The following is a 14,510-nucleotide window of genomic DNA, read 5'->3' as shown; positions in this document are numbered from 1 at the left end:
CTGCTAGAGTAAGGATCTGGATCAGCATACACTAACCCTGTACCTACACTTACTTCAATATATATTTCTTTTACAGATTCATCCACGCGTTCCTCAATCAGATTACCTCAACAAAAAATAATTAAGCAATATGATTCACGTTGACAGGTAAAACGTTGATAACTTTGTCTCTGATCTGTCACGGTGTATCTTTTCCAAGAAGGACGATGATGTAATTGAGATTAACTATAACGTTATCAGCACATTATACGACTAAATGATAGGGTGAACAGTTTGCGAACGGGCACACGCACGAGTCTCACGGCAATGGACCGTTTAGTCCTACTCTGTCCTTTTTCCTTTCTTTTTCTTTTTGTTAAAAAATGTGAGAAAGCACCTCGCACCGGAGGAAGAGAAGAAAATTAATTGATAACTAAATCGGTGGAGCTGTATAAATCGTCGAGAAACGTCATGACTCGACGTGCAATCTGAAATTGAATTTGGCGTCGTACGCAGCGAGAAAATTAACGTTCTATCAAACACTGCCTACATCCGTATGCTCTTTCGATTGTTGCAACCCGTTTTAATAGAATCGTGTCGTGCAGACAAAACACAGATGCTTGCCGCGATATTCCCGTGAGCGAAAAGCTTTAGGACCGTAAACGATCGAAGAAAATAGGCGAACCTGAATTCTGCCAGAAATAGGTTTGAAACTTAATTCCCGCTGTACACGGTGTAGCGCGGAAAAATGGCGAGGAAAAACGGAGCGGTTCGAAGAAAACCAGTTGAATTGGAACGCGAAATAAGCGGCGGAACAGACAGCTGACAATTACAGTAGTCGAATAAGCGAGACGGCTTCCTTCGAGGGACACCTGTGAATCTCACGAAAGTAAAAACGACCCGCACCGTCTAAGGACTAATCTCGTAACGGCGCGGCGACTTCTTTTTTCACAACGTACAGCCGCCTGACACCCGGTATGTGCAGGCCAGGAACGCTTGTAAGTGGCGTGTGTGCCGTGTAATTACGAATTCTCGGTAAAGCGAGGAAAACGGGCAACATACCGTGAGGCGTTTCTCATTTCCGTTGAAACGTCGATATAGCGACGACGGAGAGATATATACGAGGACAAAGGTTCGCGGTTACCTCTCAGCCTTGCGTGAAAATGCTTTACCGGTTGTTAGAACGCGTGTCCGACCACCGTCAGGTAGTTTGTCGTTATTTAGGTACAAGAACGATACGCGACTAAATCTAAGTACTTGAGTATATATGAATAGGAAGGATAGCATACTCGCCGATAGATAGATAGATAGATAGAATATAAGAGAAACTAATGTTCTCTCTTCGATAATTCTGACTCGGGAACATACAGGATGAAAAATAGAATCAATAACATCGTGATTGGGTACTATGACCTTACGCGAGTTAACATCGGTTACACGCAGCGTATGTTGTACTGTTTTAATTGTACAAGATTTCAATAAAGCCCACCGGTCATATAGCCTTTCTCGGCTCTTTCGATGTCTCTTCTCAGAATGCGTATCGTCGTCTTAATCAGGAAACTCGTACTGCCTCTACGCTTGGATGCGCCTTAACACCATTAATTAAGGGGAGATTAATTTCGTTACGCACACCGTGATCTCGGAACTCTAATTGATAACATGACTGTTCTTTGAAGTCTGTTCAGGGGGGGTTTGCTTCTTGTCAAATTTTACAGAAAGACTACGAAAACCGTTTTATAGCCGTATAATTAAAGGAGTCTTACCTAAATTTACAAACGAAAACCTTTCATGTTTCTGGCTTGTGGACGCGATCATACCGATATCACAGTAGTTCTATTATCGTACTCGATATCTTTGCTGATAAGTACATCTTTCGATGATTCATTTCGAAATAAAGCCGATTACACGCGATACACTGTATTAAATGCTATGTTTTAATGTAACCGTTCCAACAAGATGATGTCAAGGACGGACGAAAACGGTCGATCCCACACGGTGACAACTTAGGCAGATTAATTTCAGAGGACGATAAACAACGCGTTGGACAACACGGAAAATACCGGCTACGTAGAAGCACTCCTGGTTTCGAACTTGTTGAGAGACACGTAACGTTCGATGTTTACGACCTATAATCTGGTCGATGGGTATTCTCTTTGAGACACGGCGCCGCATGAACGAATTACGTTTTGCTCAAAAGGAGCGAATAAGAATTAAGAATCGAAGAAATCGATCGGACAAAGTCCGACAACCTCCTCCGTTACATTTTCGAATTGAGATGAAGTCGCGTTAACCGATCGTTTTAACCGATAGCGATATACCGTAGAGTAAAGGATTTGTTTTTAAAGGTATAAATAAAAAACTGGTTCTACTAGAAAGACTACGTTCATCGTCGGCACGCATAAAAGTTTTTCCCATGTGTCGTGGTTGTACGCGCGTAAATGCTGCGGGTCTGGCTACGATCATCCAGCATAATCGTTGCCACACGACACGAAACGACTGACCGCATACTCGAATTCGCAGAATGCAAGTCAGCGGCAGCCGCGTGTACACGAGTGAGCGTACGAAGAACGTTGTACCCGTTGCTACCAAATCGTAGACGATAAGCAACGTAGTAACAAATTGAAACGTTCGAAACTGTGTAACTCGCTGCCAAACGTAGTGGTCATCCTATGCTATTCGATTCTCACACCTATGGAGAAGTTATTAATAATTAAAATCTTCAGACATTGAGCGATAGAAGAATAATGTCTGATATCTTGTTTACAAGTAAAATAACCGAAGGTTTTATATCTTGTCCCGCGATCGTCCAATTATTTTCTTTAAATGTATTTACCTTTAAGATATTTCAGAAGTAACATTTTTTACACACAAAACATTACTTATGGATATTCTAACATTTTTAAATAATTTTGCACGGAGTGAGTGTCTATCTACACCAAATCTGTCCACCAGAACGTACATATTTGGTCAAACCCTAGCATTCTTAAGATGTTGCTTTGCATTAGTACATATATTATAATTATTTATAGTCATTCTTAGTTTACGCTTAAGCGTTTATGTCTAATTCTCTCTTCCTTTCCTTCTCTTTTTTGTACAAATATAAACATACATTCACGTTTATTTTCTGCCAGAGTGTTTATCCTATAAATAGATAAATAAATAACGATCGTAATTTTGTAAGATCGATCCGAGCTTTCATGATCTTAAAATTCATATCGATGTAAAAGGTGCGGATGTAGAAGTTAGCTCGGGATGCACGCAAGCGATCATTAATATGCAGGAATTCGTTGAACAATATCGCACGTGCCAGTTGCTTTCAAGAGAATCTTATCCGCAAAATTATCTGTTCGCGGCGTTGTTAAATACATTTATTTGCAGTTTATCATATTCGTGGAAGTCTGTACTCTAATCGCACTTCTTTCGTAATCAAATATCTGTCGAAGCGTCCTTTGAACGATCGAGTAGAGGGACGCTGTAAACGCACACTGGTTTGCCAAATATTTTATTGCATTACAAAAAAAATAATACCAACATTCTTTGGTTACTTGTTTCTACGCGTGTACAGATGCACCTGCTATTCGAATCGTTTTACTTTTGGGCGTCGAGTAGAAGCAATGTAAATAACGCGAGAGTCTCGCTCAAAGGTATCGTCCTAATTTCGCAGACGTCTTCTTTGGGAAATTTTATCGTCACGAGTAACAAGAAAACAATAATGGCATGTGAAGTACAACGCTTTTTCCTCTTACCTTGGGAATGCCTTCGATAATTTGCGGATTCGTCATTTTCCTTTCAACGTAATCGTCGGTTTATCTGCTTCGACTAAATAGATCAGCAAGACGAAAATGAATCTAATGAACGTTATGTTAAGTCGATCCTGAAAGGTTAGTTTTGTAAGAGATGTATCGATTTATCGATTGCTTCAGAGAACAGCGTCCTCTATTTCCCACGGACATATCTCAATTAAACGAAGAATCGATGAATAGACGGAGCTTGTGTAAATTTGAGTTCAAACGTGTCATAACATTCGCGTGGCATGTACGTAGTCTTGAAAGCTACTGAAACACATATAGAAAAAAAAAGAATCGGCTGTACCCTTTTGGGAGAAACACAACGGGCGGTTACACGCGACCGTAGCACAGTCGGATAGTCGGTGTCCCGTCGAGGATGGCCGAAGAGTGCCGAATTGAACCGAACGAGCACGAGGCAACAGGCGGCTCGTTTTAAACCCGTGGCCCGTGGCCTACGGGGAGTTTTCAAAGCAGTGGGCTGGCAGTAAGCCGTCGGCTTTCACAGCGTGTGTTTCGCTGGTGCGTTGTATACCGGTTGCTGAACGTAGGTTATGTTACGATCGTTCTTCTAGAATTCGATATTCAACGTTTTTCCTCTTCTAGGATACAGCACGCGATACGATTTACGATTTGTTACGATTTCTGAGTGCAGTCTCGTGATAGGTGTTGTTGATGTAACATCGAGACGCTTAACGTAACGTTGTTGAATCTTGCAATGCTTTACGAGAAACATTCGCGAGTATATACGCGTTGGTTGAAATTATCGGTAATCGTGCGAGGTTGAAAGATATTAGCTGTACAATCGGCGTGGGACTTTGTCGAAAATAGAGCTGGTGTAAAAAGGAATGGTTTTCACGGAAAGTGACTGAATAGTTGAACGATTTATCGGTTAAGAAGAAAAAGAGCGCGCGGCGAAAGCCACTTGAAACCACCCAGTAAACACGCAATCTTCTCGAGTAGACGAAAGTTTATGTTTGACGACAAATATCAAACGAATCGGTTAAGATCGCCGGCGTGTGCTTAGTGACGGGAGTCCTTGTATTTATCTTTGGACGTTAACGGTGCTGAAGTGAGAGATATCGGTTTTCTTTTGGAGAAAAGTCTGCTGTGGACCGTTGGGACGTAATTTTCACCCTGGAAACTCGGTCATGGCGGTTCTCGGATTCGAAAATCACGGAATCTGAAACGTTTCCCGGCTTCCTGGTAAATTGGTTTTTCGTCGAGATCTGAAGATGACGACACCGGTCGAGCGGGGACTGCTTGTCTTGTCGCTCCTCACTGCGATCTGTCAAGGCAACGAACTTAAGGACTACTGTTCCAAGCACAAATTCGACAATTTACCACCCGGTGGCCTCAGGTTTACGAAGGAGGTCGTGACAACAGAGTACGCGAACATCGGAGCGTTCAAAGCGCTTCACTGTTGTCTACGAGGATACAGGAGTATCGAATGGTGAGCGTCATTTTATTTTCCTAATGTTAAGATTAAGAAGATGGTGTTAAAATAATGTTAATGAAATTTGAAAATTGTGAAAAGAAAGAACACCGCGTATGTAGATTTGTCAGAGGGAGTGTAACCGATGAAAACACGAGCCGCGCGTGGAATCTCGAGCGAAGGTTAAACGATGTGTCTAGTCAAATTGATTTGAATCGTAATTAACGCATAGGTTACTCGGCCTATTTTCATTTTCAAGCTTAACGTATCTTCGCGTCGATGAGATACGAGAAACACAGAAATCGTAGTCCCGCCGACGGAAGAAATGTAACAGAATATCTCATGATTTTACTTGGATGTCCTGGCTGCTCTGAGTCACGCTCTCAGGATTTGAATGACATTCGCGTAGGCTGATGCAATTTCTTACCACTTTTTTTTTTTTATCAAACTCGACGAATACCTGGAAGTGTGTCCACTGTTCGCTCTCACTGATTTACTACATTTACGGAATACATATATGCATATTCTTTTTTTTTTTTGTTTAAACCATCATCAGAGCATTACGTTAAACCGGTTATTAGTCTGTCATAGAATACGCTCGATTTAAAACAAACATCGTCTTTGACAAAGCACACATCGGCTGAACAGAGAAACACGAAGAGGACTTGGTAAATGGTTTCCGAATAAACATTGGGAAGTTGAAGAGACGCGTACTCTGTCCTCTAAAATGGCGTATGGTTTGTCAAAAGCGTAACAGGTTTCCAGTGGAAAGGATATTCGCATTGGAGATAATCGTAAAAAGGAGAGCGAAGAAGCGATCGGTTATTGGAATTGTTGGGGACGCGGTGTGGTGCGGCGTTGTGCGGCGCGGTACGGTGTGGCGACGAGGCAAGCGAGTCACGTCACGTCACCCGGTAATAACGTTTCTGCGAAGCGCTTGTTTATTCCACGATAAATCTAGAAACACGGTACGAAGTACGAGATGAAAATCGCTGTAGGGGGTCGCAGTTTGAGACGCGTTCGGCTGTCCCCTTCGTAACCGCAAGGCGAGCTAACAAAGACACGGTTCCGAGAAGAGACCTTCGAGGGGTCGACCGGCCGATTTGCCGAATCCCTTCCGCACCGGGAACTTTATTATTCCTGGGACAAAGTGGGATTTTAGCTTGGCTATTGTGCGCTGCGCGCGCGTTCTCCGTATACTCCTCCAGGTGTCAAACGGTATAGTTGTTGCACGCATTCACTGGCCTCTGCTGCTCTCGAGAAGGAGAGGTTGTCGCGTCTGGTTCTCGAAAAGTCCGAGGGTTAACGGACGTGTGGCCATGCTCCCGCTCCCGCTCTCTGTCCACACCTGTTACGTCTCTATCGAGCGTGTCCATCTAAAGCATGCCGCTTCCCGACGATGAACACGCACGAAATTATGCGGATGTTCGTTCGCAGGTCGCCCAACTTTCTCTCTCTCTCTCCGATCCTTCCATCGATTCTGTCTAATCGATTCCAACGGGCCGTCGTCCTGTCTACTGTCTATCCTGGTCGATATCGTTTTTACGGATAATTCTCACGCGCATAACTTGAAGTACGTAGCCCTTCGATTTTTTACATTTCATTTCGTATGCTGCGGTGATTCTTGTCTGCGGTAGTTAAACGTCGGAAAATCTGATTACCAGTCGTTTCGCGTTCTCCGAAATACCGATTCTTAGATCGACGTGTTCGATGTGTATCTGCTGAACGTTTCTGTAACTATGTACCTGTGCTGCTTTGCCTACCAGGCTCTCCGCCATCTTGAATGCACGAGTATGCAAGCGAGCTTCGCGACGGACAAAAAATCGTGGGTACGAATCGAAAATGACGCACGACAGCACCGGTGCTTTCATTTGTATCGTAATTTCGGCGAAAATATTAGAAACCACTGCATCGTCGTTATCTCTCGATTCTTCTTTACGGTTCGCATACTTGCAAACGAGCATTTCTTTCGGGCGTGTTTGCAGAGTGCAAGGACGACAAAATCGGCGTACGAGACGGCCATTTTGAAAAAAACAACTGCTCGTAGCCATAATCGGCGGGAAGGAAAGAGAAAAAGGAAAAAAGATAGCCAAGATTCCACTCCTTTTCCTGGGCCCTGACGTTTTTTCCGCTTTTTGCTTTTCCCCGTAAGCGATTTTCTCCCTTTCTTCTTCCGGCGCGTATCGCGTCGATGACGATTCCGAGAAAGAGGAACACGAGGGTCTGAATAGAACAAGGGGCGAAATCGTCGATGCGTAAATGTCCGACCGATGCTTTTTATTAGCGGTCGAATTCATCCGCGGAACAAAGGATATGCGGAAGGCATAAATTAAACACCTCTCCTCCTAGTTCAGTCGCGATAGAGCTGCGCTTCATCGTTCTTTTACATCTTAAATTTCCGTTTGTCCCCGTTACAGAATTGCAGAGAATTCGAACGAAACAGCAACGATTTATGCATTTGTAGAATTTCATAGCAGTCATCTCCATTCTTCAAAAGTGAAACTCGTCTATCGATATGACGTTTCATCTTTCTGCCTCTCGGCTATTTACATATACGTTTGCACGAAATTATTTTCATCGTTCACGAGAAAGTGCCGGTATATTAGTATAAAATGTTGCATTGCAAACAATTTAGACTCGCGAGGATGCAGCGGCGTTATCAATGTTATGTTGTATAGAGCGTATAGGGCTCCGCGGCGTGTACACGCTCCACAGACGAACGTAAAGAACAAAGGATGAAATTCAAGCGAAATCGTTGATGCGCAAATGTTCTCGGTTGAATGTCCTCGATGTGCGTTTCACCGGTAGAAAGTGGCGTTGTAACTAGTGGCAACATCCGGCTACGTCTAACCGCGAAGGCGAACTCCTGAAACATGGCCGCGTTATATTTCATATTTTATCTCGATCTGATGAGCAATTCGCGAGGAAGATGGTACGACTGGCCATGCGATTCGCGCATCTCGCGTCCCGAACCAGTGGCGATCGTCGACAAAAAACTAGAAACTACGTGCAACGCGGCACGTCGTTCGAACCACTGACCGACACGGCGCGCGTGTCGCCACCTTAATGCGCCACGTTTCTCGTCAAACGAAGCCAATTTTATGCATATATGTATCCGTCGAGTGGTCGGCGAGCCGTGCGGAGGACTACCATCAGAGATGGTTTATTTAAATTTATGCTTGAAATATTCGGCGAATCGAAGCAGTGCGCGAAAAAGTCGGCTTAACGGACATTGCGGACGACCCTTGCGCGCTGATCCAGGCAAATTCGATTTTTCCACGCACGGTCTCGACGCGCTGCAACGAAATTTCAGCAACGGTAATTGCCGGTTGGTGGCGTTGGCGAATTTTCGAGTATCGCCGAGCGACGGGTAACGACAGCGGTAACGTGTACCGCTGCGAGCGGAGACGAGCAACGTAACGAAAAGTCATCCGCTCTATGGTCGTAAGCGTGTTTTTTTACCGGTGGTCGTTTCGTTCCGTTCGAACGGCACGCATACAGTTACCATGTATCCGAATAATGACGATAGCGTGCGGAACGCGAACGAGGACCGGTCGCGAGTGGCACCGGGGATACGCTTCCGATGTAACGGAAGTCGGTAATCGTTTTGCGGAAAGTCGTTTCCCAATTGTCAGAGACGTCTCCTTTTCGTGTGTTTTTCATCGTCACGCGATAGTTTGCGTGCATTTATGTTTCAGCCGAGGCGCGTTTCCTTTCGACCGTTGTAGCTATTCTTCGTATAGTAACGTTTCGAGAGTGTGTAATCGTGACCATGGACAGGGTGTTGCCCTGTCTTTCATGCGTTAGCGTTGATGCTTTCCTCCTCGTCGTTATTTGCGAATCCGAATCGAAGCTCGTAGCTAGAATTTTTCCAAGATTCGTAAGAGAAGGTGGCAAAGTGATGGTTGAGAGGTTGAAACGTGAAAAGGAAGGGCGACGAGAGGGAAGGATAGAAAAGAAATCGCAATTGCACGGACGTCGCATCCTGGGGAAAGTTGGAGGGCACGTATACGCGTCTGCGTTGGCTCGGAGGGCCTCGGGACTCGGATAATGACAAGCCAGAGAAACAGAACTGTAATTTCACATCGGCAAAGGGACGCACCATTCTTGCTGGCTTCTCTCGACTCTGCTCCTTCACGGAATTCGTTAAGACGATTTTCGAAGAGCGAGTATGTAATTCCTAGTATGGGACTGGTCGAAGCATAGCACCAAATTGACGACTGGCCAGTCTCTGCTGATTACGGTTCTCGAGCAACATTGAATACAAACACGAATAGCTCGATGATTTTTTTGCTTGGTCCGGGCTCCAGTCGACGACCACGGGACCAACGGACTCGTCCTTTCTTCCGTTCCGTTGCGTTCATCGCAACCGGCGAACGCTGTCGACTGTACACACAGCAGTTACTTACCTATACCGTTCGTTGGAAAGAATTGGAGAAAGAGACGGCAATTGTTCGCGTTTGACAAATTCGCGGAGGAAATTGTTCGTCGACGTGGAAACGGCGCGTCGAGTATTTCCTCGGATTTTCGACGACGCTGGAAGCGAAGCCTAAATTTCACGGTAGCAGAACGCGGAAAAAGTTTTTCGATCTAGAAACCGTAGCTTCGTCTATCCGCTTCGTTTCCCGTGGCGGTTTTTCTCAAAGTTTGAAAACGCGAGTCGAGTGGAGAGCGCAGAACGGAGGAGCGAAGCGGCAGGCGACGAGAGGAGACGAATCGAGACGAGGGCGAATTTCCTCTTCTCTTCTCTTCTCTTCTCTTCTCTTCTCTCCTCTTCTCCCGTCTCGGTTTCGTGTAATACGATCCGAGTGCATCGTGGCACGTGAACGCCGTGGCAATGCGATTGAATTTAAGGAAAGGCAAAAGATGCAGCAGTGCCAGTGTATGGTTCTGGGTGCCGAGAAAGGGGATCTTTCGAGCGGTGGCCGCGGTCTCCAGGCGTTATCGATGCAAATGCAACGGGTTGCATTTCGCAGTGGAAGGTATACGCTGCAAGGCCGTCTCTATCTTCAGCAACGTTACCGAGAGAAAAAGTTTTCCTCTGTTCGAGAACCCGTTTCCTTTTCGCTCGTTCGCTCGTTCGCTCGAGGTCACGAGAACGTTTTCCGTCGAATTCGATCGCGCGAAACTCTGCAGTCGGTCGAACAATAGGAAATCGTTGCGAAACATCGCCAGGTCTTATCGCGGTACTTTTTAGTGGGAAAGCAGCGCGGACCGCTCCTTGCGAAACGCTCGTTGCGGTTTCCTGAAAAATTTGTATCATTGCGAAAAGCATAGGCACGGCCGCGCGAGTCATCGAATCGTAGCGTCACGTTGCGCCAATTTTAGTGGGTAGGTACGCGCGATTACGCGATTCGCATAGTCGGCATCGAACGGAGGCCTCGGAACGGAAGATTTCGTGGAATTATTTCTCTTCACCTTGGCGCACATCCGTCGCAATTTACGGCCGCATTGCGTCTCCGTTACGGGGAAAAGAACGTCAAAAGTTACTGCGCGGCTTCTCGGAAAGCGTAGACAAGAGCCCCCGTAGCCTCGAATTTCATTCTCGGTCAGCTTGCTCGTTCGACCATTCGAGAATCGCGTTACACCGCGCGAGACCGATTAAACGAAGCGGCTCGCTTTAACACGCTTCTCGATTAACGGGACACGAAGGTGTCCTACTATGTGTCGTTATTATGCCTTTGCGTGTACGTAGAAATACCAGACCGGGAAAGTTTATACCGGAAGCTGCCGTGGTTTTATTTGCTGTACAAATACGAGACGGTTGTTTGGAGAACGCGTTACACGCGCCACGGTTTTTTCCAACGGCTTTTCAAATTTTCGATAAATCGCGTGGCTGGCTGGCAACGACGAACGAGCATCGATAACGCGTCCCAACATTCCTCTACAACATTTCGTAACCCGAGGCTCATTGTATTTTTATCTTCGCGTCCAACTGTCTCTCCTCTCGCTTAGATGCCGAGATACCTACTATATTTACCGGTTGCGTGACCCGCGCTGACTCGTTACGTTGCACAAATTTCTATCCAATAACATCATTTCCAAGCTACAGTATAATCGTCGGTTTTTCCAACCGCGCGTCGCATCGTTGGTGCACCTGCGCTAATCATTCTTGCGAATCAGCGATTCTTTTTTTCTTCTCTTTGCTTTTTGCCAGCCGGCGTTTATCCTTGCAAGTAAAAGGCTAATTTCTTGCCTCCTTTCCTTGCTTTAATTTACCACCCGATGAGTAGAAATTAGCGTTCGACTATCGAGAGTTTGATGTTCCCCGAGTCTTAGGAAAGCTTGGACGATCAAGTTCGAAAGTGGCACAACGATAAACAGAAGCGAGTCAGCCGAACCGTCGTCGTTTTGCTCGGTGTTCGATAAGAACGCGTTCTCGTTTAGACGGAAAATTTGGAAATTCAGCGACAGCGGAGAAACCGTGAGAAAGTGTCCTATGGTGCGGGCATCGCGTATAATAATACTCGACACAGAGGTACGAATACGCGGTGGTAGGCTAAACGTGTATAGTAGACGAGAGCCTAGTCGCGCTCAACGGAGCTGCAAGAACGTGTAGGAGAACGGGAAGGTAAAAACGCGAAAGAGAAGCGCTTTCGTCATTCGCCGAGGTCGTACCTTTCCCGCGACTCGCTTCTACCGATCGACACTGCCGATTTCTCGTCGTTTGCCATTCTTTCTTGGAAGAAACTCGCGAAATCCAAGCTGCAGATCGATCGTGCATCGCGAAACGCCACGTTGTAAAATAAATCCGTCAAGGCTACGGTCGGTCGCCAGTTTCCTCGGTTCTATGGCTTGTTGTTGCTTCCCATCGGTCATCGGTGTTTCTCATCCCGAGATGTAATCGCGAACACGTTGAAGCGAGATAGGATTTGCGACTGAAAGGTGAACGCGAACGTTCATCCGTGAGGTTGCAGAAAAAGACGAAAGAGAATGGTTTGAAAAAAGCAAACGAGAGATGGTTTTGTCGAAAGTAAATGGTTCGGGGTATTTGGTTAGGGCCTCGATATGGAAAGCGTCCCGACGTAACGACGGATATCCATCGCCGCAAATATTTGAGGGAATCTCGTTTATTTTTCTACCGATACTTCCCTGTTTGCGTTCGCGAGAATCACGAGTCACGAGTTTGGATTCACCGTTACTCGAAGCAAAACACTCGGCGGATGCGTCACGCTTTGCTAATTACCTGCCGACCACGAACGAGAACACCTGGAACGAACAATTTTCAGGAAAAATCCTATCCGCGCGGCACCGTTAAAAAGCAACGGAACAAACAATCCTATGTTTTCCTTGCTAATTTCGTCATTGTTCCGACGAATAGCAGACGCCGCCCACCCGTTGCGATTTTACCGAAAAGTTGTTCGGCGTTTTTTTTCTCTCCTTTTTTATCCGAAATTTTTCAGCGTTGTAAACCCTTTCTCCGTTAGTCTCATCGATCGGAAAATTCGTTAAGGCGATATAAATCCGGCCTCGATGAAATCACTCGCATTCCGCCGACAGAAAATTGCGTTTGGATTGCGTTTAATGACTGTTGGCTGAATACGTTCGAGTTTTTCAAAATCGGATATCACGCCGTATCATTCCATTGATCAAAATATCGTCACCTAGAAACGGTCGTCGTAGCGTGACAGAACACGCGGCTTTTGAAAAATCACGTTCGGTCGTTGACAAAGCGGCTTTGCCAAATAGATTTCGAGAATCGCTGTTAATAAGTAGACCGGTGATGGATCGCTCCTAAACCACATCGCTTAATTCGAAGCTACACGGTGTCCATATTTACATATCGACTGAAAATGTATATTTGCCGATGAAACGATGGCGTGGTGACGCTGGCAGGGAAATGCGACCGGCTGCGGATGCAATTTGCATCTGGAATGTTTTCGCGGGGATCAATGGACGAGAGAGAGAGAAGAAGCCGATAATACACCTCTTCCTCGGGAGCTGCGTCTACCCGATCTTATGGATTTGAGCTCGTGACAATCGCGCGCTCGCGGACCATTTTGCCTTCGATACGACGTCGTTCCGGTATCGTCTCGACGGGCGTAAAGTGTCCGGCTCTCGAATACGACTGGGAATGACAAAACGACAAAAGGAAACGATAGAAGCAAGGGAAAGGGAAAGGGAGAGAAGCGCGTGTGCGAGATGCCTTGCATGTTCCATGAATGTTACCGTTTACACGGGAATACATCTGTAGACAGGAACGCAGGTGCAACTTGCAGGAGGGAGACATGTGGAGTCGCTGGTCGAACCACTTTCTTCCTTATACACGCGATAAATTTCCATCTCGCTCGGGCCCTCGATGTCTCTTCCTCTGGCTGCCTCTTCCTCCCCCTTTTTTCTATTCCTTTGCCCGGGTCTCTCGCTCTCTTCTTTGCCGGTACCGTGTTTCCTAACGCAACTTCTTCGCTGCCCGGTTTCTCCTCGTATTCCACCGTCCAGTTGCTTTCTCTTGCCGACCGACGAAAATTGCGGTGAGGTTTCGCTCGCGAAGGAAGAATTGCTATGGCGATCATTTTGCACGGCCGACCTTTTCGAAGAGTATCGCCTTAGAAGTTTACTCATTATTTACTCATTCCGCATACGGAAGAGAATTCACATTATGGTAGAAATAATCAGTGTGCAAATGCGTAAAGAAAGTTCATTAACAACAAGAATAGGTATAAAGAAAAGGATAAGAAAAACAGAAGATCGAAAGAAGTAAAACTGTTCTTGTTGAGGTTGACTGATAGAAGAACGAGTGGATGAATTTGTAATAGAAAAATATATTGAAATAAATAAAGGTATAAGTATATGCCGATCCAGATCCTCGCTCTTGCAGTGTTACAATACAATAGAAGAAGCTATGATAGCGAGCAGGTTCATATATTTATAGCAAAGGACATTACCAAAAAGTCAAGCTTGTAGCTGTAGCTGAAGGATGCAAGAAACAGCAGTAGAAATCTATTTATATCTCTTTTGTTTCTAGACCCTGTAATCCAAAATATAATTTATATTCAAGGGCACGATAATATGATCTCTCCTTATTTCCCATTTTTTTGTTTCGCTAAATTCTATTCTCTTCGTAACAGCGGTCTCCAGGCTACGGATATACAAAAGTATGATGTGAGATACAAAAAGATGTAGAGTTTCTCTTGAAGTAATTATTTCAACGGTTCTGTTCAAGTATTACAAGATTTTGTAAATTTCCCATCCGAATGTTTCGACGATGCCGGGAAAAAATCCCAAAGCGTTATGTGAGACATCTGAAATCTGGTTAACTGTATCCGAGCTAGAGGAACTTGAATTATTTACGTAGAAGAAATATAGCTACA

General features: G+C 45.3%; 2 protein-coding genes across 3 annotated transcripts in view; one reads left to right on the top strand and one right to left on the bottom strand.

Annotated features, from left to right (window-relative positions):
* The window catches only part of LOC117160881 (acetylcholinesterase), a 63,815-nt gene that overhangs the window by 44,445 nt on the left and 4,860 nt on the right, over positions 1-14,510 (bottom strand). The window contains exon 1 of one of the 2 annotated variants that reach the window (XM_076617833.1): positions 3,726-3,852. The exons of the other annotated variant lie outside the window; for it this stretch is intronic. The gene's annotated coding sequence lies outside the window, so the exon portion shown is untranslated. Of the gene's footprint in view, positions 1-3,725; positions 3,853-14,510 lie in introns of those variants that run through there. 2 annotated transcript variants of the gene reach the window in all.
* LOC117160950 (interleukin-1 receptor accessory protein-like 1-B) overlaps positions 4,247-14,510 on the top strand; it is a 134,957-nt gene continuing 124,693 nt past the window's right edge. The window contains exon 1 of the mRNA XM_033342074.2: positions 4,247-5,217. Within this exon, the coding sequence (XP_033197965.1) occupies positions 5,000-5,217 (218 nt within the window). The 5' untranslated portion in view covers positions 4,247-4,999. The remainder of the gene's footprint in view (positions 5,218-14,510) is intronic.

Source organism: Bombus vancouverensis, chromosome 4 (assembly GCF_051014615.1).
Source record: "Bombus vancouverensis nearcticus chromosome 4, iyBomVanc1_principal, whole genome shotgun sequence".
NCBI classification, from domain to species: Eukaryota; Metazoa; Arthropoda; class Insecta; order Hymenoptera; family Apidae; genus Bombus; species Bombus vancouverensis.
Note: the sequence above shows the minus strand (reverse complement) of the source record. Positions and strands in the feature narration are given on the sequence as shown.